At 47.5% G+C, this 28,000-nt stretch overlaps 2 protein-coding genes and 2 non-coding genes across 9 annotated transcripts in view; all 4 read left to right on the top strand.

Moving 5' to 3' along the window:
* The first annotated feature begins 8 nt into the window (after nt 1-8).
* Nucleotides 9-8,658, top strand: Atp5f1b (ATP synthase F1 subunit beta). The gene is made up of 10 exons (XM_045153450.1): nt 9-167; nt 551-733; nt 957-1,131; nt 2,494-2,615; nt 2,857-3,041; nt 3,606-3,764; nt 3,889-4,011; nt 6,516-6,728; nt 6,842-7,043; nt 8,396-8,658. Exons 1-10 carry the CDS (start codon nt 41-43, stop codon nt 8,494-8,496), a joined length of 1,590 nt encoding a protein of 529 aa, XP_045009385.1. The 5' UTR covers nt 9-40; the 3' UTR covers nt 8,497-8,658.
* Nucleotides 791-865, top strand: LOC123461926. The gene has a single exon (XR_006637971.1). It is a non-coding gene; the product is annotated as a small nucleolar RNA SNORD59 (small nucleolar RNA).
* On the top strand, nt 2,700-2,771 carry LOC123461925. The gene has a single exon (XR_006637970.1). It is a non-coding gene; the product is annotated as a small nucleolar RNA SNORD59 (small nucleolar RNA).
* A 3,176-nt stretch (nt 8,659-11,834) lies between the features above and the next one.
* Baz2a (bromodomain adjacent to zinc finger domain 2A) overlaps nt 11,835-28,000 on the top strand; it is a 55,716-nt gene continuing 39,550 nt past the window's right edge. For 3 of the 6 annotated variants that reach the window (XM_045152599.1, XM_045152594.1, XM_004649991.2), the window contains exon 1: nt 21,340-21,356. The gene's annotated coding sequence lies outside the window, so the exon portion shown is untranslated. Of the gene's footprint in view, nt 11,974-18,916; nt 19,003-19,219; nt 19,615-21,339; nt 21,357-23,251; nt 23,279-28,000 lie in introns of those variants that run through there. The other 3 variants (XM_045152595.1, XM_045152597.1, XM_045152598.1) reach the window with 3 other exon arrangements.

Genomic DNA, 28,000 nt, shown 5'->3' with positions numbered 1-28,000 from the left:
TAGGACCGCCGCGGTGCTCAGTCTCCACCCGGACTCCGCCATGTTGAGTCTTGTGGGCCGTGTGGCCTCTGCCTCGGCCTCCGGGGCCTTGCGGGGACTCAGCCCTTCGGCGTCGCTACCTCCGGCTCAGCTTTTACTGCGAGCCGCCCCGGCAGCGGTGCATCCTGGTAAGTGCTTTCCGTAGGCGTCGGGCTTCGTTTCTTCCTGTGACCTTGAGCCTGCGGCCTATTGTGGTAGTGAGCCTAAGGGATCCCAGGTGCCAGAAAATAAATCTGGGGCAACAAACTAACCTCCGACGCTGAGAGATCAAGAACTGTCGCCCTCTTCGACCTGGTATTGTCCCATTTGGAGCTCACGCGTGGGGGTTTTGTGCACGCAGTGCAGGCGCGTCCCCGATTGCTGCGGGGCTCCCTTAGGACCCGCCTTCCCTGCTAGCAGAAAGTGGTCGAGTCTGGGTTGAATTAGAGGTTCTCTGGGTTCAGTCGGGGCTTCCGGTGACCTTAAGCCATCCTGATCCCGGCGTCGTTCATTGTTATTTTTGTCTTGTTAGCTAGAGACTATGCGGCTCAAACGTCGCCGGCTGCGAAGGCAGGCGTCGCCACCGGTCGCATTGTGGCGGTCATCGGCGCCGTGGTGGACGTCCAGTTTGACGAGGGATTGCCACCGATCCTAAATGCCTTGGAAGTGCAAGGCAGGGAGACCAGGCTGGTTTTGGAGGTGGCCCAACATTTGGGTGAGTAGAATTATGAGGGTTATTGTTAGCTTAAACACCCCAAGAACCTTGTGTCTCCCTTCTATGATGATTTTGCCAAAATGACTTTCGTTCTTCTGAGATTGCTGAAGCCACAATTAGGTGCTGAGAGGGAGTCTGGTTTGATTTAGGCCACACAGTTTATTAAATACTATACCAAGCTATGTTTTGGTACACATAACCTTGCAATGCCTCTCTCTGACAGGTGAGAGCACGGTAAGAACTATTGCTATGGATGGTACAGAAGGCTTGGTTAGAGGCCAGAAAGTACTGGATTCCGGGGCACCAATCAAAATCCCTGTTGGTCCTGAGACCTTGGGCAGAATCATGAATGTCATTGGGGAACCTATTGACGAGAGAGGTCCTATCAAAACCAAACAGTAAGTTCCGCTGCATTTATGCACAAAGAAATTGCCATTTGCTTGCACTTATACACGTTAAAGTAATTCTAACAAAGGCAAATTTTCCTGCAAGGAATACTTAAGTTGCTGATGTTAAGTCACTTGTTCAAATCACACAGTAGGGGGCTGGAGAGCTGGACTAGAAGTTAGGTGTTTGCCTGCAAAGCCAAAGGACCGAGGTTCGATTCCCCAGGACCCACATGAGCCAGATGCAAAACGTGGCACATGCTTCTGGAGTTTGCAGCAGAAGCTTTGGTTGAAAACTTACCAATTAGGACCCTGAAAGTTTAAGTTTATGGTTTAGGGTATGGATTTTCTCAAGAGGGAGAGGTCTTCGTTTGCCCATTATTATGTGAAAAAAATGTTATTATGTTAGGGCTGAGTAAACAGAAAAACTTGACAGTTAAAATTGTTAAGAAATGGGATTATTGGTTCTTGTAATAATGCACTCCATTGCAGAAAGGCCCGCTTGAGACTCATAGTTAATTCCAGGTTAGCCTGGGCTAGAGCAAGACCCTGCCTCAAAGAAATAAAAATTTTTAAAAATGCATTTTTAGGGCTGGGCTTGGTGGCTCACGCCTTTAATCCCAGCACTAGGGAGGCAGAGGGTGGAGGATTGCCATGAGGCCATTCTGAGACTACATAGTGAATTCCAGGTCAGCCTGAGCTAGAGTGAAACCCTACCTCGAAAACAAAATTTAGGGCTGTAGGGATTGCTTAGTGGTGAAGGCAGTTGGCTGCAAAGCTAAAGGACCCAGGTTCAGTACTCCAGGACTCATGTAAGCCAGATGCATAAGATGGCACATGCATCGAGAGTTCATTTGCAGAGGCTGGAGGCCCTGGCATGCCCATTCTCTTTCTTTCTCACTGTCTCTCTACCTCTTTCTCTATGTCAAATAAATAAGTTCATAAAAATAAAATATTTTAAAAAGAATATGAACCTGAGTTTCAATTCCTAGTACTCATTAAAAAATGTCTTTTTTAAAAAAATTATTTATTTATGAAAAAGAGACAGAACAGGCATGCTGGGCATGGTGACGCATACCTTTAATCCCAGCACTTGGGAGGCAGATGGATTGCTGTGAGTTCAAGAACCTACCTTGAAAAAGAAAAAAATGATTTGAGTAGTCCCCCCACCACCACCAAGGTAGAGTTTCACTGTCACTCAGGCTCCAGGAATTCACTATGTAGTCTCAGGGTATCCTTAAACTCATGGCGATCCTCCTACCTCTGCCTCCTGAGTGCTGGGATTAAAGGCGTGCACCATCACGGCTGGCTTTTTGGGTAGTCTTTTGAAAGGTGACTGGATGGTGATCCTCTTTGCTTTCTTGACCTTTACAGATTTGCTGCTATTCATGCGGAGGCTCCTGAGTTCATAGAGATGAGTGTTGAGCAGGAAATTCTGGTCACTGGTATCAAGGTTGTGGATCTGCTAGCTCCATATGCCAAGGGTGGCAAAATTGGTATGTTGGTGGTGGGTACATGTTTTCCAGACTTAATATAGGAGGAGAGAAAAGACATGCCATGTTCTGATGGGGTGTTGATGCCTTTCGCTGATGAGTAGCTTCTGACTTTCGTTCTTCTGAGTTTGCTGAAGCCAGATGCCATTCCTGAGAAGGGATAAGATGGGAAGAAGCAACATCTTTAAGAAGTTTGCTTAATTTGGGAATACAGAACTCTTGTATTTTTTCCTAATTTCCTTAGGGCTCTTTGGTGGTGCTGGAGTTGGCAAGACAGTACTGATCATGGAGTTGATCAACAATGTTGCCAAAGCCCATGGTGGTTATTCTGTGTTTGCTGGTGTCGGTGAGAGGACCCGTGAGGGCAATGACTTATACCATGAAATGATTGAATCAGGTGTTATCAACTTAAAAGATGCTACATCTAAGGTAAGCACTGAGCTGATTTATTGTCTATATTGTACTTTCGTTTTTCATGTCTAATAGGGAAATTAAATTTGCAAACAGAAACATTAGTGCCTAAGTAGTAGGATCCTACAATGATTTTGGTTTTTGAGGTAGGTTCTCCCTCTATCCCAGGCTGACCTGGTAATCATTATGTAGTTTCAGGCTGGACTTGAACTCACGAAAATCCTCCTACCTCTGCCTCTAAGTGCTGGGATTAGGATTAAAGGTACATGTGCCATCACACCTGGCTCTGCGGGTGTTTTTTAAAATATTTTATTTATGTATTTGACAGACAGAAAGAGAGAATGGGAACTTCAGGGCCTCCAACCACTGCAAACGAATTCCAGACGCATGTGTTCCCTTGTGCATCTGGCTTATGTGGGTCCTGGGGAATCAAACCTGGGTCCTTTGGCTTTGCAGGCAAACGCCTTAATCACTAAACCATCCCTCCAGCCCTGCAGTGGCTTTTCTAACTGGGACTCTTGGATGTATGTGACCCTTTCTGTACTACTGTTCTAGGCTTTCTGGTTTCTGTAATTATTGCAGGTAGCGCTGGTGTATGGTCAGATGAATGAACCACCTGGTGCTCGCGCCCGGGTAGCTCTGACTGGACTGACTGTTGCTGAATACTTCAGAGACCAAGAAGGTCAAGATGTACTGCTGTTTATCGACAATATCTTCCGCTTCACCCAGGCTGGCTCAGAGGTATGAGGGAAGCCTTGAGGACCTGGTTCATTGGGCTTGCCTATGTAGTTGTGTACATTAGGTCAAAGATGTAGACAGTTAGGTTCTTTGTTCTTTACCTCTTTTTTTTTTTTTTTTCTTTTAGGTGTCTGCCTTATTGGGTAGAATCCCTTCTGCTGTGGGTTACCAGCCAACCCTGGCCACTGACATGGGCACCATGCAGGAACGGATCACCACCACCAAGAAGGGATCTATCACTTCTGTGCAGGTAAGAAAAGCTAAGTGAATGAAGATTTAATTTGTAGAAAGGTATCTAGGGAGACAGAAGGCCTTCTTACAGCTAGGCATTGTAGCTCACACCTTTAATCCCAACATTTGAGAGGCCGAGGTAGGAAGGGTGCTGAGAGTTTGAGGCCAGCCGAAGCTATGGAGTGAGTTCCAGGTCAGCCTGAGCTAGAATATGACCCTGCTTGAAAAATCAAAATAAAGAGAATCTTACTTAGATTCAAAAGGGTTTTCAAATGGTGGGAGACTCATGGGCTAGAATGATATATAAACTGTATTTGCATGTGAAAGATCCTAAAAGTTTGAAAACAAAAAATAAAATGATACTCATCAGCCAGACATGGCTGTACATGCTTGTAATTTTAGCACTCAGGAAGTTGAGATAGGAAGAGCGCTTCAAGGTTATTGTCAGCTATGTAGTGAGTTCATGACCTCATGAAGTTTATGAGACCAAATCCCCCCCCCTTTATTTATATATTGGCAAGCAGAAAGAGAGACAGAATGGGCCTCCACGTCCCCCCCCTTTTGTGAGACAAGTTCTTCCTGAGGATTATAGGTATGAGCCACCCCGTCTGTCTCATTTTTTTCTTTGTGGCTCAAGGCCTTGTGCATGCTAAGCACATGCTTTATCACTAGAAGTATACCCTTCCCTCATTTACTTTGACTGTTGTAATTCAGGAAGTTTTCTTATGCTCATGTTTAATCTCTAAAAGTTGGCAAATAAGGGTTCAGACATTTGCCTGCAAAGCCAAAGGATCCCCATTCGACTCTCCAGGACCCATGTAAGCCAGATGCCCAAGGGATGCATGTGTCCTGAGTTCGTTTGCAGTGGTTGGGGCTCCTGGCATGCCCATTCTCTCTCTCTGCCTCTCTCTCTCAAATAAATAAAAATATATAAAAGTTGGCAAATAAATAAAAGTAAAATTATTTTAAAAAATATTTATTTGAGAGAGAATAGACATGCCAGGGCTTCCAGCCACTGCAAACCAACTCCAGATATGTGTATCACCTTGTACATCTGGCTTACGTGGGTCCTTGGGAATTGAATGAGGATCCTTTGGCTTTGCTGGCAAATGTCTTAACTGCTAAGCCATCACCAGCACTTTTTTTTGGTTTTTGGAGGTGTAGGGTCTCACTCTAGCCCAGGCTAACATGGGATTTATTATGTAATCTCTGGGTGGCCTTGAATTCACAGCGATCCACCTTCCTCTGCCTCCCAAGTGCTGGGATTAAAGGCATGTGCCACCACGACCAGCTTCCAGCCCTTTTTTTAAAAAAATTATTATTTATTTATTTGACAGAGAAAGAGAAACAATGGGCGTTGCAAGGTCTCCAGCCACTGTAATTGAACTCCAGATGGGTGTGCCCCTTTGTACATCTGGTTGATGTGGGTCCTGGAGAATCGGACCTGGGTTCTTTGACTTTGTAGGCAAATGCCTTAACCACTAAAAATTTTAAAAATAAATAAATATAAATATTAAAAAAATTATTTGAGAGAGAGAAATTATTTTTTTTTTAAGAAAAAGGGCTGGGGAGATGACTTAGTGGTTAAGGCAGTTTCCTGCAAAGCCAAAGGACCTCTGTTCGACTTCCCAGGACCCATGTAAGCCAGATGCACACTGTGACGTGGCCATCTGGAATTTGTTTGCAATGGCTGGAGGCCCTGGCACACCCTTTCTATCTGTCCCTTTCTCAGTCTCTCTCAAATAAGTAAATTTAAAATAAAAGTTGGCATAATTAGGACTAGAGATACAGCTTAGTAACAATAGTTGCCTAGCTGCAAAAAATCCTCTCGCCTGGTGTGGTGGCGTACGCCTTTCATCCCAGCAGTTGGGAGGGAGAGGTAGGAGGGTCACCGTGAGTTTGAGGCCACCCTGAGACTACATAGTGAATTTCAGGTCAGCCTGAGCTAGAGTGAGACCCTACCTCAAAAAAAAAAAAAAAAAAACATAAATATATCATGAAAAGCCGGGTGTGGTGGCACATGCCTTTAATCCCAGCACTCAGAGACAGAGGTAGGGGGATCATTGTGAGTTCCAAGGCTACTCTGGGACTACATAGTAAATTCTAGGTCAGCCTGGGACTATAGAATGAGTTCCAATCACCTTGGGATAATTAGACCCTAGTGCCCAGATTAAAAAAAAAAAAAAATTAGCATGGTTTGGAACAAAAAATATGACCATGAGCTAGGCAAGGTGGTATATAACCTGGCATCAAGGAAGCTAGTTAGATAATATCCTGCCAGGCATGGTGGTGCACATCTTTAATCCACAGGAGGCAAAGTTGGGATCGCTGTGAGTTTGAGGCCAGCCTGAGACTACATGAATTTCAGGTCAGCATGGGCTAGAGTGAGACCGTACCTCGGAAAACTGGAAAGAAAAAGAGTAGTCTCTCACAAAAAGGGAGATGGAGAGGTTAGAAAAGAGGATGTTTTCAGGGGAATTATTTTTGTTTCTGATGATTTCCTTGGATCCCTGCCTCATTTAGGCTATCTATGTGCCTGCTGATGACTTGACTGACCCTGCCCCAGCAACCACCTTTGCCCATTTGGATGCCACTACCGTGCTATCTCGTGCTATTGCGGAGTTGGGCATTTATCCAGCTGTGGATCCTCTGGACTCCACCTCTCGCATCATGGATCCCAACATTGTGGGCAGTGAGCATTACGATGTTGCCAGAGGGGTGCAAAAGATTCTGCAGGTGAGAGTATATTGCTTCAGTGGCCACAAGAAGCTTTTAATTACTGAAGTTTTTGAACAAATTAAAGGAATGTAAATACTTAACTTGGGCCCTTTTGTCCTGTTTTCTCATAGGACTATAAATCCCTTCAGGACATCATTGCCATCCTGGGTATGGATGAACTTTCTGAGGAAGATAAATTGACTGTGTCCCGGGCAAGGAAAATACAGCGCTTCTTGTCCCAGCCATTCCAGGTTGCTGAGGTCTTCACAGGTCACATGGGAAAGCTGGTGCCCCTGAAGGAGACCATTAAAGGATTCCAGCAGATTTTGGCTGGTGAGATTTGAGTACAAAGCTAAACAAAATGAGAAACTTTAGTCCTAAGTATGTACTATGTAACTTTTTTGTTTAAGTGCCATACACTTATGTTACTTGATTCCCTAGCTTTCTTTTATGTATAATCCAACTCTTGCCATGTTAACTACTCTTCTAAGTAAATTATATCCACACAGGGAAAGCATTACCCTGCTTTATAGATAAAATTTCTCTTTTGTGGCAGAGCCTACAATTTACAGTGATCTTCCTACTTCAGCTTCCTGAGTGCTAGGATTATGGCATGCCTGGTTCAAACCAGGGTTTTTTGTTGTTGCTGTTGTTGTTTGTTTATTAATTTGAGAGCCACAGGCAGAGAGAGAAAGAGGCAGATAGAGAGAATGGGCGCGCCAGGGCCTCCAGCCCCTGCAAACGAACTCCAGACACATCTGGCTAACGTGGGTCCTGGGGAATGGAGCCTCGAACTGAGGTCCGTCCTTAGGCTTCACAGGCAAGCGTGCTTAACTGCTAAGCCATCTCTCCAGCCCCCTCAAACCATGTTTTTATTATAGTTTAATTTATTTGCATAAGTATGAGCATAGTGCTGGGATTAAAGGCGTGTGCCACCATGCTCCATGTTTGTTTGTTTGTTTTCCCCTCCAAGGCAGGGTCTCTCTGTAATCCAGGCTGACCTGGAACTCATTTTGTAGTCCCATGTTGGCCTCCCAACACACAGCATTCCTGCTTCAGCCTCCTTTGTGCTGGGCTTAAAGGTGTGTGCCACCATGGCCAATTAATACTTGAAGGAAGTTTAAGAAAATGTTACATTTTTTAAAAATTTATTTATTTGGGCTGGAGAGATGGCTTAGCGGTTAAGCACTTGCCTGTGAAGCCTAAGAACCCCGGTTCGAGGCTTGGTTCCCCAGGTCCCACGTTAGCCAGATGCACAAGGGGGCGCACGCGTCTGGAGTTGTTTGCAGAGGCTGGAAGCCCTGGCGCGCCCATTCTCTCTCCCTCTGTCTTTCTCTCTGTGTCTGACGCTCTCAAATAAATAAATAAATTTTAAAAATTTATTTATTTAAGAGCGAGAGGGATGGAATGGGCACTCTGGGGCATCTAGCCACTGCAAACAAACTTGAGACAAATGTACCACCTCATGCATCTGGCTTTATACATTGGTACTAGGCAGTCGAACATGGGTCCTTTGGCTTTGCAGGAAGCGCCTTAAACCCTAAACCATCTCTCCAGCCCAAGAAAAGGTTACTTAGACAACATGCATTTATCAGTCTTGTGGTGTCAAGAGATGAGGTGTGTATAGACTACAAAAGGTTGATAAAACTTTGTTTCTTACAAGTTGTGTTATTTTTTCCATGTAGGTGAATATGACCATCTCCCAGAACAGGCCTTCTATATGGTGGGACCCATTGAAGAAGCTGTGGCAAAAGCTGACAAACTGGCTGAAGAGCATGCATCGTGAGGGTCCTCTTGTCAAACAAAGCACTCATCTGTACTGTTCCTTTCTTTCTTCCAGTCCTAAGAGCTACAGTTCTGTGTAGGCCCCACAAGACCCTTGATTGGACATGTTATGTTCTGTCTGAAGAGTATTTAAATTTTCCAATAAAGTGTACATCCGTCAGAATTGGTCTGGTTATATGTTCTGACAATATAAACCAAAAGTGAAGTTGACTGTGTGGATAGAAGGTGCAATTTTAACAATCACTTTTTAAAAATTTTTTAATTTATTTATTTGAGAGCAACAGACACAGAGAGAAGACAGAGGGGGAGAGAGAGAATGGGCGTGCCAGGGCTTCCAGCCTCTGCAAACGAACCCCAGACGCGTGGGCCCCTTGTGCACCTGGCTAATGTGGGACCTGGTGAACCGAGCCTCGAACCGGGGTCCTTAGGCTTCACAGGCAATCGCTAAGCCATCTCTCCAGCCCACTTTTTTTTTTTTTTTAATTAGAGTCTTTCTGTAGCCTAGGCTGACCAGGAATTCACTAACTCCCAGTGATCCCCCCTTGGCCACCTGAGTGCTGGGTTCTTTAAAAAAAAAAAAAAAAAAACTTGCTGGGCTTGGTGGCACACGAATGCCTTCAATCCCAGCACTTGGGAGGCAGAGGTAGGAGGATTACTGTGAGTTTGAGGCCACCCTGAAACTCCATGGTGAATTCCAGGTCAGCCTGGGCTAGAGTGAGACCCTACCTGGAAAAACCAAAAAAAGAAAAAGAAAAAACTCTAGACACATGCACTGTCTTGTGCATCTGGCTTACATGGGTCCTGGGGAGTTGAACCTCAGCCCTTTGGCTTTGCAGGCAAGTGCCTTAACTGCTAAGCCATCTCTCCAGCCCTTAAGGGTTTTTTGTTGTTTATTTATTTATTTATTTTTTGTTCTTGAGGTAGAGTCTCACTCAAGCTCAGGTTGCCCTGGAATTCACTATCTAGTCTCAGAGTGGCAAGATACTATTTATATATTTATTTTGAGTTTTTGTTTGTTTTTTGTTTCTTTTTAGGTAGGGTCTCACTCTAGTCCAGGCTGACCTGGAATTCACTATGTAGTCTCAGGGTGGCCTCAAACTCACAGTGATCCTCCTACCTCTCTGCCTCTCAAGTGCTGGGTTAAAGGCATGCACCACCATGCCTGGCTTCAATATTTTATTTGACAGAAAGAGGGAGAGCGAGATAGGGAAAAAAAGAAAGAGGGGGAGAGAGAATAGGCATACTGGGATCTCTAGCCATTGCAAATGAACTCCAGATGTGTGCACCACCTTGTGCATCTGGCTAATGTGGGTCTTACGGAATCAAACCTGGGTCCTTTGCCTTTGCAGGCAAACGCCTTAACTGCTAAGCCATCCCTCCAGCCCTTTGATTTTCTTTATAGGATCAGGGCATTAAATAAACTTCTGGTGAAATGGATAATGCTAGATAAGGATGTAAATAGTGCTGTTATCATCTCAGGGCCAGATTGGAGACTCAGTATTAAATTAGGGTGGTTTCTGCAATCCTCCGTCTGCCTCCAGAGTACTGGGATTAGTGTGCCACCACACCTGGCCAGATGCATGTGCAACCTTGTGCATCTGTACTGCAGTATGGAACCTGGGTGTTTAGGATTTATAGGTAAGTGTTGACCATTGAGCCATCTCTCCAGCCCCCCAATTTTTTTTTTTTTTGAGGCAGGGTCTCACTGTAGCCTAGGCTGATTTAGAACTAAGCCTGGTTTATATATATATATATATATATAAATTTGCAAGCACAGAATGGTTCCCCTACCTTAGCTTCCCAAGTGCAAGGATTATAAACTAGCTCTCAGACCAGTGTGTATTTTCAGTAGGTTAAAAAAGAAAAAGCTGGGAGTGGTGACTCTTGCCTATAAGGACAGTCACTAGGAATTCAAGGCCAGCCTACCCTACAGTTAGGAAGCTGGGAGTGGTGACTCTTGCCTATAAGGACAGTCACTAGGAATTCAAGGCCAGCCTACCCTACAGTTAGGTCAGCCTAAGCTAAATGATACCTGCCTCTAAAAGTTCTCTAGAAGGCTATTGGGAAGAACAGGTTAGTTCATTCCCAGACAAGGCAGGGATTAATTAAGTTAGGAGGAAATGATGATAAATAATCTTTTTTATATTTGGGGCTTTTGCATCTTCTCTAGGCCTTCATCTTTTCAGAAAGATCCTAATTACTGGCTCCGGATAAATTTGAACAAGCTTAGACTTGTATGTTTGTGATTGAGGCTCTACAGGGATAAGAGGAGGTGGTGAACCATGAGGCCTGACTTGAGCTCTGCTAAGATCCCTTCAGAAGGGTTGGGAAAGAGATCTATTACCTGAAGATCGCACTTTTCAGGGTTGCTGCTTTGGCTTTTCAACAAACATTAGATTCGATGCATTTTAGCCCTGCAAGGTCAGTTTGGTGACCCCTCAGTGTTCTTAGTCCCAGACACATTATAGTTCCCTCTTGCGGTAGCACTGGAGACTACAAGACCTGATCTCACCATTTTGAAATTCATAAATGCCATTTGCTGGGAGATGGTTTTGTCATCTAATGACTGTTTACAAACCAGCTGGGGCTTTTGTTCTGAGGAGGAGCTTCCACCTATAAGCTCCACCCCTTGGGCAGTCTTAAGTTGGATGGAAGTTGGGCGGGGACAAACTGAGCTCCCCATTCAGAGGCCCCTGGGGGCTGAAGGTTGAGGAAGGGCCCTGGAGAGAAGCCAGGGGTGGAGTAGGAGCCTGTAAGCTTCCTCCCTTCTCCTATGACGTCCTTGGCACCGGTCTCTTCTGTGTCATGGTCTGGACAGAAGGTGGAGCCTCTGAGCTGCTTGTGCCCAGTAGTTTAATCCCAGAAAAGCTTGGATGGGGGAAATGCTGTTATGGGGGTGGGGATACTTCCAGGCCTTATCTCTGGAGTGGGTAAGAATCTGGCGGAGAAGGACTCAGAGTACAGGTCATCTCTTTCTGCATTGTTTTCCCAGTCACTCTGATACAGACCTGGGAACAGAAATCCTAAAGGCCATTTATTTGTATCTTCTCCCTCCAGCCCCCATGTAGATAGAAATCCTTCACCATTTATCTAAGAACCTTCTCCTCAGTAGCTGCAACTATTTATTTCCTTCCCCCTTAGCCTCCCTCTTCTACCACAATGCTGAGGTGTCAACATAGTTCTAACCTTCCTCCATATTTCTCCTAATCTGCCCTGTCCTCGCCTTGCCTCCTCCCTCTCTCCACCCAGAGAAAGCCCCGCCCTTCCCTCCTCCCTCCCACCCCAGTCTGTCATACAGGGACATCACCCTACAGCAGTTCAGGCTGTGGTTCGCAGGAAGCATACTCGGCTTTTTGGTTCTTGCTGGTTTCTAGCTCACAGTTTGGGAGGATCTAACACCAGTTTTCAATTGAAAGGGTGGCTCAAGGACAGTGAGGAGCCCGGTAGTGCTAGTCTGGAGCCCTGCCAGCCTGACATGGTAAGTATGGGGGGTCAGCCCCTGGGAAAGGCCTGAGGGATGCCAAGCTCCCTCCCTGGCTGACTCAGCAGGGGTGGGGACTAACCTTTGCTCTTTGAGGAGGGGGAGTGTGAGAGGAAATGGGACTGTACTGTGGGGGGACACAAGGCTCAGCTGGTGAGAAGCCCAACATGAGATCTTAGCATTGGCAAGCCCCAGGAAGAGCCTAGGCTTTGCTCCCCTCACTCTCCTCCCCCCACCCCTCCGCCATGGAGCACTGCCCCTCACTCTTCCTCATTTCAGCTGCTTGCGATTCAAGTAAAATTTTACAGTATTCACTACCAGCCTACTTTCGGTCGTGTTAGAGGTGCTTTCCCTCCCCGTAATTTCTCTCAGGCCTTTTAAGTCCCTGTCTTCTCCTCCCCCCACTCTGACCCACTACTAGGTGGGGGTTGCACTGAGCAGCTGCTTCCTGTTACCCCAGAGGTTGATGCAAGGGTGGTGGTGGCGGCTGGGACAAAACCGAGCTATGAATAAAGTCCATTCTCACGGTCCCACAGCCTCACTGGGGCTGCAATGGAGACTCCACATTACTCACAGTCACCGAGGACACTGAGTGAGAGGTAGGCCTGAGGCTTGACAGCACAGAAGGGGTTTTGCCTGAGACTTCCTGATTCCTGAGTCTCCACAGCTGCACCGATGGGCCCGGTGGAGCCTGTTTACCTAGTAGGGATCTGTGCGTGAACCTCAGCCTGCTCGGCCTTGAGCTCCCTTCCGCAGCTGCCCCAGGCCTCCTTTGGATCCTTGTGGCTCCCATCTGCCTTCGCAGCTTCCTTTGTGAATAAGTCTTTGCCGGTGCTCCCGCGGCGCGGGCAGAGTTCTCTCAAGTATTCCCGGTTCAGACCCACCACCGTCCCCCCCCCCTCCCCACTTCGTCGCAGAAGTTTCTGTCTCTTCTTGGGATCAGATCTCTTCCTCCATCTGGGATCCTTCCGGCTCCCGGCCCCTAGGAGACGCCACCCGGCTTCCCCTCCCCCCCGCGGATCCTCCGCGACCGCCGTCCCCGGGCGCTCGTCCTCACCCGCGCAGCTCCTGCCCCTTTAAGCGCCACCTCCCCGCCCCCCCCCCGCACCGCCGCCGGCCTCGGGCTGGGGGAGGAGGAGGAGGAGGAGGCGCCGCCCGGCTCGGCCACCTGCGCCGCTGCCGCCGCCGTCCGCCCTCCGCCCGGCGCCGCTTCAGGTGAGGCCCGGCATCCACCTCCGGTCCCGGGGCCGCTCGTCCCCACGGTCTCCGGTCCTGGGATCTAGGCTCGGAACCTCCTCCCGCGGGGGGCGGGAGGGGGGCTGCCCTTCCTGTGTCCCCCGCGGGTATCTCCTCGTCCGTTTCCTCCCCTGTCCTCGGCGACCCCGAGTCATTCCCGAGGCTGCTTCTCACGCCTCTCCGCCGTCCTCCCCCGGGGACTCCTCCGCGGCGGGGCCCAGGGTCTCCCCTCCCTTCCCCCCCGGTCTCGGGTTCTCCTCCTCCTCTCCCGAGCGAGCGCTTTCCCACGCCATGCTAACCCCGCAGGGAGGGGAAATAACCGCCACCCCGACAAGGGTGCGCGCAGGAGGGCAGGGGGTGGGGCCGCGGGGACGACCGTCGCGGCCGGCCCTGCAAGTTCAACGGAACCCCGAGCCCGTTTCCCACCCGCGTCTCCTGTAAGACTTTGGGGTCGGGCGCGGGCGGCACCGCCCCCGGAGCCTCGGTGGGAAGGGCCGTCTTCTTGGGCCCGGGGTTGGCTGTCTCGGCCTAGCTACGCCCCTTCCCGCCCCCCACCCCGAGTCGCGGGAGCCTGGGGCCCGCGGCGCTGCCCCGCAGCCGGGTGACGCTGGGCTCCGGCGGCTATGGCGGCCCAACCACCGAGCGGGGCTAAGTCTCTGAGGGATTTTGGGGTGCCGGCTAAGGCCGGGGAAGCCCAGCTTTCTTTATCTCAGATGCAAAAGGGAGCCTTCCACCCCCAACAAATAAAGTGAAATGTCTGTCTTATTAGACCTACAATGCCCCCCACCCCCGCATTGAGAGTTTTGGAAACAAGACTAAATCTGAGGGGCACAGGCCAACTTTGAAAAGGGACGGGGTTGTATTCGTTATGATACACTAGGAAAGAATCTATCTAGGTTCCTCAAATTAAAGGGAAAAGACTTGCACCCCCAGCCTAAGGGATGAGGGGGACCAATTGCAATGCTTTACAAGGCCTGAGAGTCATCGCTGCTAGATCCTGTTTAACAGTACGGATCTGTCCAGCCAGTGAGAGGGAGGTCTTCCATAATTACCCTACTAACAGGAGGGAATACCCCTTCCTCGAAGTCCAGCTGCGTCCCAAGCTCTGCACCTTCTCCCCACCCCTTCAGAATTGAGACTGGCTATCAGGATTTGCTTCAGACCCTCCTGAGTCACAACCCCAAGGGACTTGACCGGGCATTGGAGGGAGGAGAGGGTAGGCAGCCTGTGGTGCTTGGGGTTGGATGCCAGAAGTGTCTGGAAGAGAAGAGGGAAGGTAGAGCTAGGACGTGCAACCCCCGCTCCTCGTTCCCAGCCAGCCATCTGGCTCCACAGTTCTAGGCACTTCGGCAGCTGACCCCAGAGTCAGGGAGCACAGCAGGAGCAGGGGAAGGGTGGGAAGAAGGGGGGAGCAGGTGCTAATGCCTTCCACCCCATTCGTTTCCTTGCTTGTCTTGAGGGAGGGTCGGTCACAAGTTGCTGATACAATGACCACTTGACTCTTCCCTTTTTTTAAAAATTTAATTTTTATTATTTTTTTTGTCGAGGTAGGGTCTCAGTCTACTCCCTCTTTTTTTGTGTGTGCGTGTATGTATGTATGTGTGTGTATATATATTTTTAAAAAAAAATTTTTTTTTTTCGAGGTAGGGTCTCTCTCCAGCCCAGGCTGACCTGGAATTCACTATGTGGTCTCAGGGTGGCCTCGAACGCACAGCGATCCTCCTGCCTGTGCTGTAGTGCGCTACTACACTTGGCCTTTTTTTTTAGTACTTTCTTAAAGGAAGACTCCGGTAACCGGCCACATTTGGGATTGAGGAATGACTGGGGTCAATATGGGGTCAGTCTGCCCGTTGTCTATGGGAGGAAGGGGAGATGCACAATTACTGCTGTGTGGGGTGCATCTTGGAAGTAGTCAACACCCAACTTTTGGGTATATTCTCAGCCTACCTTTATCCTTTCTCAGAGAACAAGGAAGATCCCAGTTTAGATGGGATTAGGAGGATTTTATTCAGGAATGATGGCTGTCACCTTTCTGTACCAGAGGAGAAAAGTGCATCCAGTCCTTTCTAACCCTAGGTAGTCTTGTACACTCTTCTGCACCTCTCTGGGCTGGAATAGTCCTAGAGGTTACCCTGGAGACTAGGCCTGAGGCTCGGAAGGGGTGGGGACAGTTAGTAGGCCACAGGAGTAACCGGCTCTTCCGGAGCAGAGTGGAGCCGGCTGTGGGTGTGTGTGGGTGTGTGGTGTGGAGCGAAGGGGCGTGGTCACGCCGTCTGACTGGCGCAGGCTCCTCACCGGCCTGTCTAGGACTGGCGAGCCCTGCCATCAGTGGTGGGAGGTACAGTCTCTCATCTGCCTTAGAAAAGGAAGAGGAGAAAAAGGGGTACTAGCTGGGCACAATGGTGCAAGCTTTTAATTCCAGCACTCGGGAGGCAGAGGTAGTGAGGCCACCGTGCGTTCAAGTCCATCCTGAGACTACATATTGAATTCCAGATCAGCCTGGGCTACAGAAAGACCCCACCTTGAAAAAAAAAAAAAAAAAAAAAAAGAGGATACTAGTCTTCCATTCCACCTGGCTCCTCCCCCACTTCTGCCCTTCAGCCTGTTCTAACCTACATGTTTTTTTCCGTGTGCGGGGGTGAGAGAGGCATTCTTTCTCAAGAAGGGACTCCTCACCCTTTAAAAAAATATTTTTTTTAAATTTATTTTTAGTTTTTCGAGGTAGGGTCTCACTCTTGCCCAGGCTGACCTGAAATTCACTGTATAGTCTCAGAGTGGCCTCGAACCAACGACTGTCTTCCTACCTCTGCCTCCCAAGTGCTGGGATTAAAGGCGTGCACCACCACGCCCGCTTAATATTTATTTTTTACTTATTTGAGATAGAGAAAACAGGCATGCCAGGGCCTCTAGCCACTACAAACGAACTCTAGATGCATGTGCCACCATGTGCATCTGGCTTAAGTGGTACCTGGAGAATCAAACCAGGATCCTTAGGTTTTGCAGGCAAGCACCTTAACCACTAAGACATCTCCCCAGCCCGTCTCCTCACCCTTGTATGTGGCTTGTACTTAGTGACTTTAGGTTTCCAGGCTTTTGTGGGGGGGTATCTTCTATCCCTCCAAAATGATGTTTTGGTTTTTTTAAAAAAATGTTGAGGGCTGGAGAGATGGCTTAGCGGTTAAGCGCTTGCCTGTGAAGCCTAAGGACCCCGGTTCGAGGCTCGGTTCTCCAGGTCCCACGTTACCCAGATGCTCAAGGGGGCGCACGCGTCTGGAGTTCGTTTGCAGAGGTTGGAAGCCCTGGCGCGCCCATTCTCTCTCTCTCCCTCTGTCTTTCTCTCTGTCTGTCACTCTCAAATAAGTAAAATAAAAAATATTAAAAAAAATTGTTGAGCCAGGTGTGGTGGTACACACATTTAATCCCAGCACTCAGGAGGCAGAGGTAGGAGGATCACCATGACTTTGAGGCCACCCTGACACTACACAGTGAATTCCATGCCAGTCCAGAGTAGAGCAAGACCCTACCTCGAAAAAGCAAAAAAAAAGTTTTAGTTTTTTTAAAAAATGTGTGTGTACGTGCATGCCAAGGCCTCCCCCTTTCATAAAAAAGAACCCTGGATAGTTGCACCACTTTTTGCTTCTGGCTGACATGGATAGTTTGGGAATTAAACCCAGGCTGTGGTAGGCTTTGCAAGTGCCTTTAACTTCTGGGCCATCTTCCCAGCCCCCTGGTTTCTTTCATTCTTTCCTTTTCTTTCTTTCTTTCTTTCTTTCTTTTTTTTTTTGGAGACAGTTTTGCTATATAGCCCAGGAAACTCGCTATGCACACCAGGCTGTTGTTAAACTTGCAATCCAGTCCTCCTGCCTTCAGAGTGCTAGGATGACTGGTGTGTGTACTATGTGCTTCTAGTTTTGGTTTTTTGAGACAGGGTCTCACCATGTATCCCTGGCTGGCCTGAAACTCACTATGAAGACTAGACAGATCTGAACACTCAGCCATCCCTCTTTGACTCCTGGGATCGCAGGCATGGGTCAACACACCCAGCTTTATAAATCTATTTTGACAGAAAAGAAAGAAGGATTTTGGCTTCTATCTTTCTTCTAGTAATCTGTTTACCTCAGGAAGAGAGAAACCCCTTTTAGCCTCTTGCATGGTGGGGCATGCCTTTGATCCCAACATTTGGAAGGCAGAGGTAGGGGGAGAGAAGTTCAAGGTCACCTTGAGACTACTAGTGAATTCCAGGTCAGCCTGGACTAGAGTGAGACCCTACCTCGAAAATCTCTGTTGTACCCTCTCTGAGCTACTTATAATGGTGGATATTGTCTGTTTCCAAAACTGAAAGAGCCCACCTCTCTGTAGAGTAAGGAAATCTAATCTAGATTTATGGATTTGGCTGGATCTCGCTTTGTCCACAACCCAGTTTTCAGATCTCTACTCCTGACATCTCTCTGAGGAAAAGGTATTTATTGACAACCCCTAACGCACCAGAATTTTATTTTCATTTTTCTGTTTCTCTTCCAAGATCTCCAGGTTTAGCTTTGCATTGCATTAGAATTTCTTCTTTCTTATTTCTTTCTTCGCTACAGGGCCTCCAGCCACTGCAAAGGAACTCCAGACACATGCGCCACCTTGTGCATCTGGTTTTACTTGGGCCCTGGGGAACTGAGCCTGGATCCTTTGGCTTTGCAGACAAGCACCTTAACTGCTAAGCCATCTGTCCAGCCCCTTTTCTTATTTCTTTAAAAGAAGTTTTCTGCTGGGTATGGTGGTATGCACCTTTAATCCCACCACTTGGGAGGCAGAGGTAGGAGGATCGCTGTGAGTTCGAGGCCACCCTGAGAATGCATCGTGAATTCCAGGTCTGCCTGAGGTAGAGAGAGACTCTACCTCGAAAAAACACACACACACACACAAAAAAGAAAATTTCTATACTTGATTTTATAAGAGAAAGTATGGGCATACCCCATGGCCTCTTGCTGCTGCAAATAAACACACCATTTTGTAAACATGCTTTTGGGGCACCAGGGGCAGCAAGCTTTGTAAGCAAGTGCCTTTAACTTAACCCATGCTCCTGGCCCTTGAATCAGAATTTCTATCATGAAGCCTGCAAAATGTTGCATTATAAGGAAAGGAAACTTTAATTTGTCTGGTCACATTGTATTCACTGCATGACCTTGAACAAGTCAGTGAACCTCTCTACGTCTTAATTTCTTCTAAATCAGAGAAGGTTGAACTAAAATTCAGTAAATAGGCTGTGACATCATATGACACTTGCCCAACTTTAGTTCTTGCAATGAACATTTTACATGACCAACAACTACTTTTCTGTTAGGTTTTGCTTTCCACGTTGCAGATTACCACAGACATGTAGACCTGTCAGAAAAAGCACTTGAACACTTGAACTGCAGAATGGACATTTGGGACATCTTCCCTCCCTCCCTTTCGATGTAGAGTCTCACTCTAGTCCAGGTTGTCCTGGAACTCTCTGTAGTCCCAGACTGGCCTTGAACTCACAGTGATCCTCCTACCTCTACCTCCTAAGTGCTGGGATTAAAGGTGTGTGCCACCACACCTGGCTCCATTTAGGACATCTTAATTGCCGGCTTTTATGCTGCTTATCATCTAGCGCTTGGCCACATTTAGGCTACTCTAAGGTCTTCATTGTCTGGAGCTTTAGCCAAACCTCTTTTTTTCTCATGTACAGGAATCTTTCCAATGATGTCCAAGGCCCTGCAGATGTTACCAGGAAAGCAGTAATCCAGGCAGGACCAAGTTTCCCCTACAAAACAGGTGAGTGGATTTATTGCCTCTCACCACCATTTCACCAGGTCTAAATCGCTCCCTAAGCTTTCAGCGTCCACCTTTTCGATTCCCTGCCCAGGAAATAAACTGTCCCGAAATTATCTTTCAGGCGCTCCCCTCAGTTAGGAAGGCAGCACCTGCCTTTGGTCCTAGAAATGTGATCTAGTCTTTTAGGTTAACCTTGAGACTATGGCTCACCTTTCAGTTTGCCCTGGGTGAAGCAAGACTACAAGCCCGCAGTGAGATGCGGGTGAAGAGGGGACCAGCGTTGTAGGACTCAGAGCAGAGCGGCGCTAGGACCCAGATCCGGGTCTCGAAGCCAGAGAGCCGGGCGCTAGGACCCCGCGGCGGAGGCTGAGGAGGGAGGGCGGCTCTCTGCTCGCGGCCGCAGCTTCCCCGCCCCCTCCAGCTCCGACTCCCTCCTCCCCCGCCGGCCATGTTGGCTCCGCTCGGGCCCCGCGGTTGAGCCGCGTCCCCCTCCCCCTCCCGATCCCCGGACCCCACACCCCCTGTCCCCGCGGGCGTCTCTCCCGTCCTGGCGCCCGGAGCGTGGCCATGTGAACCGCTCGCCCCGAGCCCGGCCGGACGCCGCCGCCTCAGGTTTGTGGGGTCTGGCCGGGGGCCTGAGGGGAGGGAGCCCCGCTTTCACCCGGCTGCCCGGGGTGCCGGCCTCCGGGGTCGCCCGGAGCCTCGCCTGGGGTGGGATGCTGCGGAAGCTTATTCCCCGCGGGGATGCAGCCCGAGGCGGGGCGGGGGTCGTCTTGCCCCGGGGCACCTTGGGGTGGGCGGCGCTGCGACGCCGGCGCCGGAGGCGAGGAAGCCGCCCGGCTGGTGGAGCTGACTCCCCTCGGGGTGGAATCCCTAGGAGGGTTGCTCGTGGGGCTCGCCTGCGTGCGTGCGTGCGTGCGCGCGCGCGCGCGACTGCGGGGGTTCCCTGCGTGGGGAGCCGGCGGACGGACGGGCTCTGAAGGGGTCGTCCACCTCTGAGTCCCGCATGTTCTCCGGGGACTGCTGAGCCGGAGGGGGCCTGGCTGGGGACAGTGCTGCCCTCGGCTCGGGGCTCCCGTGTCGTGTCCCGGGAGAGTCCCCCACTCCAGGGATGGAGGTTGTAGGTCTGGTGCTAGGCGTCCGGGTTTGAGCTGGGCTAGGAACCGAGGGGAGGAAGAAAGAGGGATTCCTTTCCAAGGAAATCCTTCACTAAGGGGATCCCCGTTTCCGCGGCAGAAACGATGCTCTAGCATCATCGTAGTTTCTCCCTGGTGTTGCCAGTTTCCAGGAGAAGGCAATGCCAGTAGCAGGAATCCTTTGTGGAGCTTATTGGAGTGAAGGATTTGTATCCTTGGGGGGGGGGTTTGATGTGGGGGGGGACAGCGTCCACACCTCCATCTGTACACAAACTGCCCCTCCCCCAGCCTCCCGCAGGAAGTGGCCGGGAAATGGCAGCTGTGCGTTTGCTGCCTCGTCTCTTGTTTTGAAATGTCCATTTTAATCTGATTTGGTTTCGTTTTTCTGAGGCCTTCTGGACTGGTTTGGATTCTGCTAAACATGTGGCCCAAGAGACCTTTCATTAGACTTTTTTCCTCTCACAAAATTAGTCTACTAGCAGTCAATTGCAGTTGGCTCACTGATGTTGATTCCTGCCAGTCTCCGCGTTTGGATCTCCTTCCCTTCCGGAGGTAGAGGTCATAGAAAAGAGAAACTCAGTTATCTACTAGCAGGTCATATGTTCTGTAGGAGAGGTGTGAATTGTGAATCCTCTCAGCATAGAAAGCTGCTAGGAAGACTTGGGGGTCTCATGTGGTATGTGTGGCTTCTTGGGATTCTGCTTAGTATGTTCTTAAGAATGACAGTTTCTGTATTGTAGAGCATCTGAGCAAGTGAGTTTGTAGGAAAAAAAAAGGTTGATTCATTGAAAAAGAAGACATGGAGAAGGCTTAACTACATTTAGGATTTGTGTGCGAGGATGGAGACTGATTAAGCAGACTGATGAGATTGTTTCTTAGTAGTGATTCTGGCCTAAGAACAGGCACTGCAGGGAAACCTATCAGTTGAATTTGGTTGCTGTAGTTTTTTTTTTTTACCTTCTATAGAACTAATTAGAATAGTGTGCTATCATATGACATGGTCTTCAGTCCTCAGAAGAACATTTTATCCTTGGAGAGTAGTAAGTTTTTCTTTTGTTCTGTATCAGTCATTGCTCACATTTTCTCACTTTCTCACCTGGTAAAACTCAGGCTGGCTTGGAACTTACCATGTAGTCTGGTCTTGAACTTTTCCTTGATCCTCTTGCCTCTACCTCCCAAGTGCCATGCCTAACTTAACCAGGAGATTTCTTCTAAAAGGTAAAGTGATAGTACTGTGTATTATATGCCTATACGTTTTGTTACCTGTTTGGGTTTGTTTAGGAACAAGAGCTTCAATTTTGAGAATTGAAGTATTAAGATCATTTGAATTATCTGAAAATTTCATAAACCTATCATTTAAATCATGCTTTCACTGTTTCTAGTCAGAACCCTTCCAGCTGGATGTAGATACTTCGATTAAAGATGTAGGAGCAGGACTGGCTTAGTGGTTAAGGCGCTTGCCTGCAAAGCCAAAGGACCCAGGTTCTATTCCCTAGGACCCACCTAAGACAGCTGCGTAAGATAATGCATGTGTTGTCTGGAGTTCGTTTGCAGAGGCTAGAGGACCTAATGTGCTCATTCTCTCTGCCTCTTTTCTCTCTCAAATAAATAACTAAAAATAAAATCTTAAAAAAAGAGGTGTAGGAGCAGAAGACATATGATTGTGTGAAAGTAGTATCTTCACCAGTAGGATTGTGTCATTGCTCCTTACTGGAATGGTTGATACTCTGGAAATGGTGACATTCCATCTGGTGTCAGATTCCAGTCCTCACCCCACTGGAATTAGTTCCCTTGTTTGCTTTTTTTTTTTTTTGGTTTTGTTTTGTTTTTCAAGTTAAGGTCTTGCTCTAGTGAGGGCGACCTAAAATTCACTATGTGTTCTCAGGCTGGCCTCAAACTCACAGTGATCCTCCTTCCTTAGCTATCCACCACCACCCCTGGCTGCTTGTTTTTTTTTTTTTGTTTGTTTGTTTGTTTGTTTTTCAAGGTAGGATCTTGCTATTGCTCAGGCTGACCTGGAATTCATTATGTAGTCTCAGGCTGGTCTCATACTCATCCACCTCTACCTCCTGAGTACTGGGGTTAAAAGCATGTTCTACCACACCTGGCTCTTGCCTTTTTTTATTTTATTTATTTCTTTGCAGAGAGAAGAGAGACAGAATGGGCATGCCAGGGCCTCTAGTCACTACAAGTAGACTCCAGATGCATGTATCGCTTTTGTGCATCTGGCTTTACGTGGGTACTGGGGAATCAAACTCTGGTCATTAGGCTCTGAAGGCAGGCGTTTAACCACTGAGTCATCTCCTGCTCCACTGCTTGCTTTTTATCAGGATGACTTAATATTCTTACTCCCCCCCCCCCCGCCTCTTTTTTTTTTTTTTCTTTTTCTTTTTGAGACAGGCTTTCATGTAGCCTAAGCTGTTATGGCATACACATTGAACTAACTGCTGCCTATTCCTCCCAAGTGCTGAGAATCAAACCCAGGGCTTTGTGCATGCTAGGCAAGCACTGTACCAACTAAACTACATCCCCGTGTCAGTCTCTAATCTTTTATTTATTTGTTTGTTTTTCACAGTAGGGTCTCTAGCTCAAGCTGACCAGGAATTCACTCTGTAGTCAACTGCTGGGATTAAAGGTGTATGCCACCATACAGCTTTCTAATCTTTATTTTTACTTGTTTGTTTTTTTTTTGAGGTAGAGCCTCCTCTCTAGCCCAGAAAACCTTGTCTTTGAAGAGGTCTGGTATCTTTTTTTTTTTTTTTTTTTTTTTTTTGGCCAATACAGCTAGTTAGCCTGCCTGCCTCCTTTCCTTCCTTCCTTCCATTTTATTATTTTATTTTATGAGGCAGTAGAGAGAGAAGAGAATGAGCACACCAGGGCTTCCAGACACATGCATCACCTTGTGCATTTGGTTTACGTGGGTACTGGGGAATCAAACCCAGGCCCTCAGGCTTTGCAGACAAGCGCCTTAACTGCTAAACCATTCCTCTAGCCCTCTTTCTTAATTCATTCATTCATTCTTTCTTTCTTTCGAGAGCCGGGTGTGGTGGAGCATGCCTTTAATCCCAGCACTCAGGAGGCAGAGGTAGGAGGATCGCCGTGAGTTCGAGGCCACCCAGAGACTACATAGTGAATTCCAGGTCAGCCTGGGCCAGAGTGAGACCCTACCTCAAAAAACCAAAAAGAGAGAGAGAGAGAAAGGGGCAGATAGAATATGGAGGCACTAGGGCCTCCCAGCCATTGCAGAGGAACTCCAGGAGCATATGCCATCTTGTGCATGTGGGTACTGGGTAATCAAAACCTAGGTCCTTTGCAAGCACCCACCTTAACTGCTAAGTCATCTCTCCAGCCCCCCCCCCCTTTTTGTAAATCGAGTACTTTATTGTATGAGCACACGGCATATTGGTCACATTTCTGTTGGGTTATACCCTTATGTTCCTTCCCCCGCCTCCATGTATTTTTTTCCTTTGTTGGTTAAATGTTTCTTTTTTTTTTAAGTCCTTTCAGCCAGGTGTGGTGGTACAGGACTTTCCCAGCATTTAGGAGGCAGAGGTAGGTGTGAGTTCAAGGTGTGCCTGGAGTAGAATGAGACCCTTACCTTGAAAAAAAAAGTTGTTTCTATCTAAAACATCTTCCACCATTGAGTGCCAAGGTTGACCTTGAATTTAGATCCTCCTGCTTCTACTTCAAGTGCTTTACATGGCTTCTGGGGAATCAAACCCTGGTTTTTCAAAGTAGGGGTTCATTCTTGCCCAGGCTGATTTTGGAATTCACTATGTAGTCTCAGGGTGGCCTCCTATTCAGCGATCTTCCTACCTCTGCCTCCCACATGCTGAGATTAAATGCCTCTGCCACCATGCCAGTGCCCAGCTCTCTTAGTATAATCTTTTATTGTCTTCCTTACTCATTTACACTTCTAGGTAAGAATGGAGGAAAGAGTATTTTGAAAGACTAAGCCGCAATCTGAACATGCTTATAGTCTGTCTGATTCTGAGTTCCATGGGAAGGTGGTTATGTGTGAGCTACAGCTGGGTAGGGTGGCGAACACCTTTCTTTAATCCCAGCACTCAGGAGGCAGAGGTGGGAGGATTACCATGAGTTCTTGGCCACCCTGAGATTATGTAGTGAATTCCAGGTTAGCCTGGTCTAGAATGATGCCACGAAAAACCACAAAAAATAAAAAATAAAAAAGAGTGGGCTACATAATAGGGCATTTTTGTTGTTGTTGTTGTTATTTTTTGAGGTAGGGTTTCACTCTAGCTCAGGCTGATTATGTAGTCTCAGGGTGGCCTCAAACTCATGGTGATCCTCCTATCTCTGCCTCCAAGGGTTGGGATTAAAGGCATGTGCCACCACACCTGGCTTATTTTTTTAAATGAATTAATTATTTTGATTTTAGTTTTTCAAGGTAGGCTTGGTTGTGAAGCCTAAGGACCCAGGTTCTACTCCCCAGTATCCATATAAGCCAGAAGCACAAAGTGGTGCATGTGTCTGGGGCTTTTGCAATGGCTAGAGGCACACCATTCTCTGTCTCTGTCTCTCTCAAATAAATTAGAAATAAAACAAAAATTATTTTTGGGGGGAACTGCTCACTCACTGGTGGAATGCTTGGTTACTATGCACAAAAGCCCTAGGTTCCATTCCCGGTACCTCATAAACTGATAAACTGGATGTGGTGGTACATACCTATAATCCCAATACTCACGTAGTAAAAGCAGTAGGATCAGAAATTCATAGTCAGGAACTTGTCACGCTAGCATGAGAACCTGAGTTCAAATCCCCAACACCCATATAATGTGCTGGGTGTAGCAATAAATACCTGTAATCCCAACACTGAAGAATTGGAAACAGGGATTCCCTGATGCTCTAGCCTAATTGGTGAGCTCTAGGTTCAGCAAGAGACCCTGTCTCAAAGGATTAGATGAAAAGCATCTGAGGTAGACCCCCCCCAACATTGACCTCTGGCTTCCACATACATAATGTACATATATAAGCGCACACACACCCAAGTTCCAGGTTCTCTTTGGCTACATAGTGAGTTTGAAGCCAGCCTGGGTTACGTGTGTGTTGATGTGTATGTGCATGTTTCATGTATGTGAATGTGTCATGATGCATGTGTGGAGGTGAGAAGACAATTTCAGGTGTCAGTATTCAACTTTGACATTGAGACCAGGGTCTCTTTTACCTCTATGTTGTATTATTATTATTATTGATTTTTTGAGGTAGGGTCTCACTCTAGCCCAGACTGACTTGGAATTCACTATGTTGTCTCAGGGTGGCCTCGAACTCACAACGATCCTCCTACCTCTGCCTCCCAAGTGCTGGGACTAGGCTTGGATATAGAAGCTATAAGTAAGGATAGCTTGCTACTGGTCCCCCTTCCCCTCCTTCCTTCCTTCTTTTTCTTCTTCCCACTCTCCTCCTCCCTCCCCCACTCTCCCTTTCTTCCTTCTTCCCTTCCTTCCTTCCTTTAGTGTATTTTATTTATTTATTTGAGAGAGAAAGAGAGAGAATGGGCATACCAGGGCATCTAGCCATTGCAAATGAACTCCAGATGCCTGTGCCCTCTTGTGTATCTGGCTTATGTGGGTCCTGGAGATTCAAACCAGGATCCTTTGGCTTTGCAGGCAAATGCCTTAACCACTAAGCCATCTTTCCAGCCACTTTTCTTCTTTCATATTTTGAGGCATGGTCTTACTCTAGCCCAGGTTGAACTAGAATTTCCTTTGTAATCCAGGCTGGCCTTGAGTTCATGGTGATCCTCCTACCTCAGCCTCTTGAGTGCTGGGACAAAAGATGTAAGCTACCACATTTAGTTCCTTTTTGTGTTTTTGGTGTGGTGTGTGTGCAGAGGACATTGGGACATCTGGTAACTTATATCATTCTTTCTAACCTAATTTCTTGAGACAATCTCTCTTTTTTTTTTCCTTGACTTTTGAAGGTAAGGTTTTGCTCTAGCTCACACTGACCTGGAATTCACTATGTAGTCTCAGGGCAGCCGTGAACTCACAGAGATCCTCCTAACTCTGCCTCCCAAGTGCTGGGATTAAAGGTGTGTGCCACCATACCCAGCTCTTTTTTTTTAATATATATTTTTGTCTTTGTTTGTTTGTTTATTTATTTATTTGCAGCAAGCAGAAAGAAATAGAAGGATATACCCACCAAGGTCTCTAGCCCCTCCAAATGAACTCCAGGACACATGTGCCACCTTGTGCATCTGGCTTTACATGGGTACTGGGGAATCGAACCCAGGTCATTAGGCTGTGCAGGCAAGCACCTTAACCTTTGAGCCATCTGTCCAGCCCACTATTTACTTATTTATTTACAAGCAGAGAGGAGGAGAGAATGAATATGGGCATGCCAAGACCTTTTGCCACCATAAACGAACTCCACATACATGCACTATTTGTGCATCTGGCTTTATGTGTGGGTCTTGAGGCATTGAATACAGGCCATCAGGCTTTGAAGTAGCGCCTTTAACCACTGAGCCATTTCTCCAATGCCCATCTTTCTTTCGTTTGTTTGTGGTTTGTTTCTTGAGGTAGGGTTTTGCTCAGGCTGATCTGGAATTCACTATGTAGTCTCAGGGTGGCCTCGAACTCACGGCGATTCTCCTACCACTGCCTCCCAAGTCCTGAGATTAAAGCATCACGCCCCTGGCTCCATCTCTTCTTCTTTAAAAAAAAAAAATATTTTAATTTTATTTATTTGAGAGAGAGAAAGAGATATACAGAAATAGGCAGGTAAACAGATTCAGAATGGGCGTGCCAGGGCTTCCAGTCACTGCAAACGAACTCCAGACTCATGCGCCCCCTTGTGCATCTGGCTAACGTGGGTCCTGGGGAATCAAGCCTCAAACTGGGGTCCTTAGGCTTCACAGGCAAATGCTTAACCGCTAAACCATCTCTTCAGCCCATCCATCTCTTCTTCTTTTTTTTTTTTTTTTTTTCTTGGTTTTTCGAGGTAGGGTCTCACGCTGGCTCAGGCTGACCTGGAATTCACTATGTAGTCTCAGGGTGGCCTCGAACTCTCGGCAATCCTCCTACCTCTGCCTCCCGAGTGCTGGGATTAAAGGCGTGCACCACTACGCCCGGCTCCATCTCTTCTTAATACAGAGACTCACATAGCTCAAGATGGCCTTGAAGTTGTTATGTAGTCATAACTGAGGATGACCTTGAACTCGGCTTGCCTATACTTCTAGTATACTTCTGGGATTATAGGCCACGTTCAGTTTATGGGCTGCTAGTGATCAAACCAAGGACTTTGTGCATGCTGAGCAGCACTTTACCAATGGAGTTAAATTCCCAGCCTGCTTCCTTCGTTCTTTTGATCCAAAATTGATTTTGCAGCCCATTTCTTACTTTCCTTAGTACTTTCTTTAGAGCAATACAGTGGCATATGTGTTGCAAATCTTGTAATAAAGACATCGAATCTTGGGTGCTTTGGTTTTGACTTTCTTACCTTAAGGGCTTTCTGTCAACATATTGGTGTATATCATCTTTTAAGAGAGATTGAAAAGTTCTACTACCTCTTGTGGGTCCCAGAGGATGAGGAACAGTAGTTATCTGTTAATCCAGGATCTTACCCTTTTTAAAAAAAAAAATATTTTAAGGGCTGGAGAGAGGCTTAGGGGTTAAGCGCTTGCCTGTGAAGCCTAAGGACCCCGGTTCGAGGCTCCATTCCCCAGAACCCACGTTAGCCAGATGCACAAGGGGGCGCATGCGTCTAGAGTTCATTTGCAGTGATTGGAAGCCCTGGCGTGCCCATTCTCTCTCCCTCCCTCCCTCCCTCTCTCTCTCTCTCTCTGCCTCTTTCTCTCTCTGTCTATTACTCTCAAATAAATAAATAAAGATAACCAAAAA

The sequence above is a fragment of the Jaculus jaculus genome, chromosome 6 (assembly GCF_020740685.1).
Source record: "Jaculus jaculus isolate mJacJac1 chromosome 6, mJacJac1.mat.Y.cur, whole genome shotgun sequence".
In the NCBI taxonomy this organism is placed as follows: Eukaryota; Metazoa; Chordata; class Mammalia; order Rodentia; family Dipodidae; genus Jaculus; species Jaculus jaculus.
This window is presented reverse-complemented; position numbering and strand designations above follow the sequence as displayed.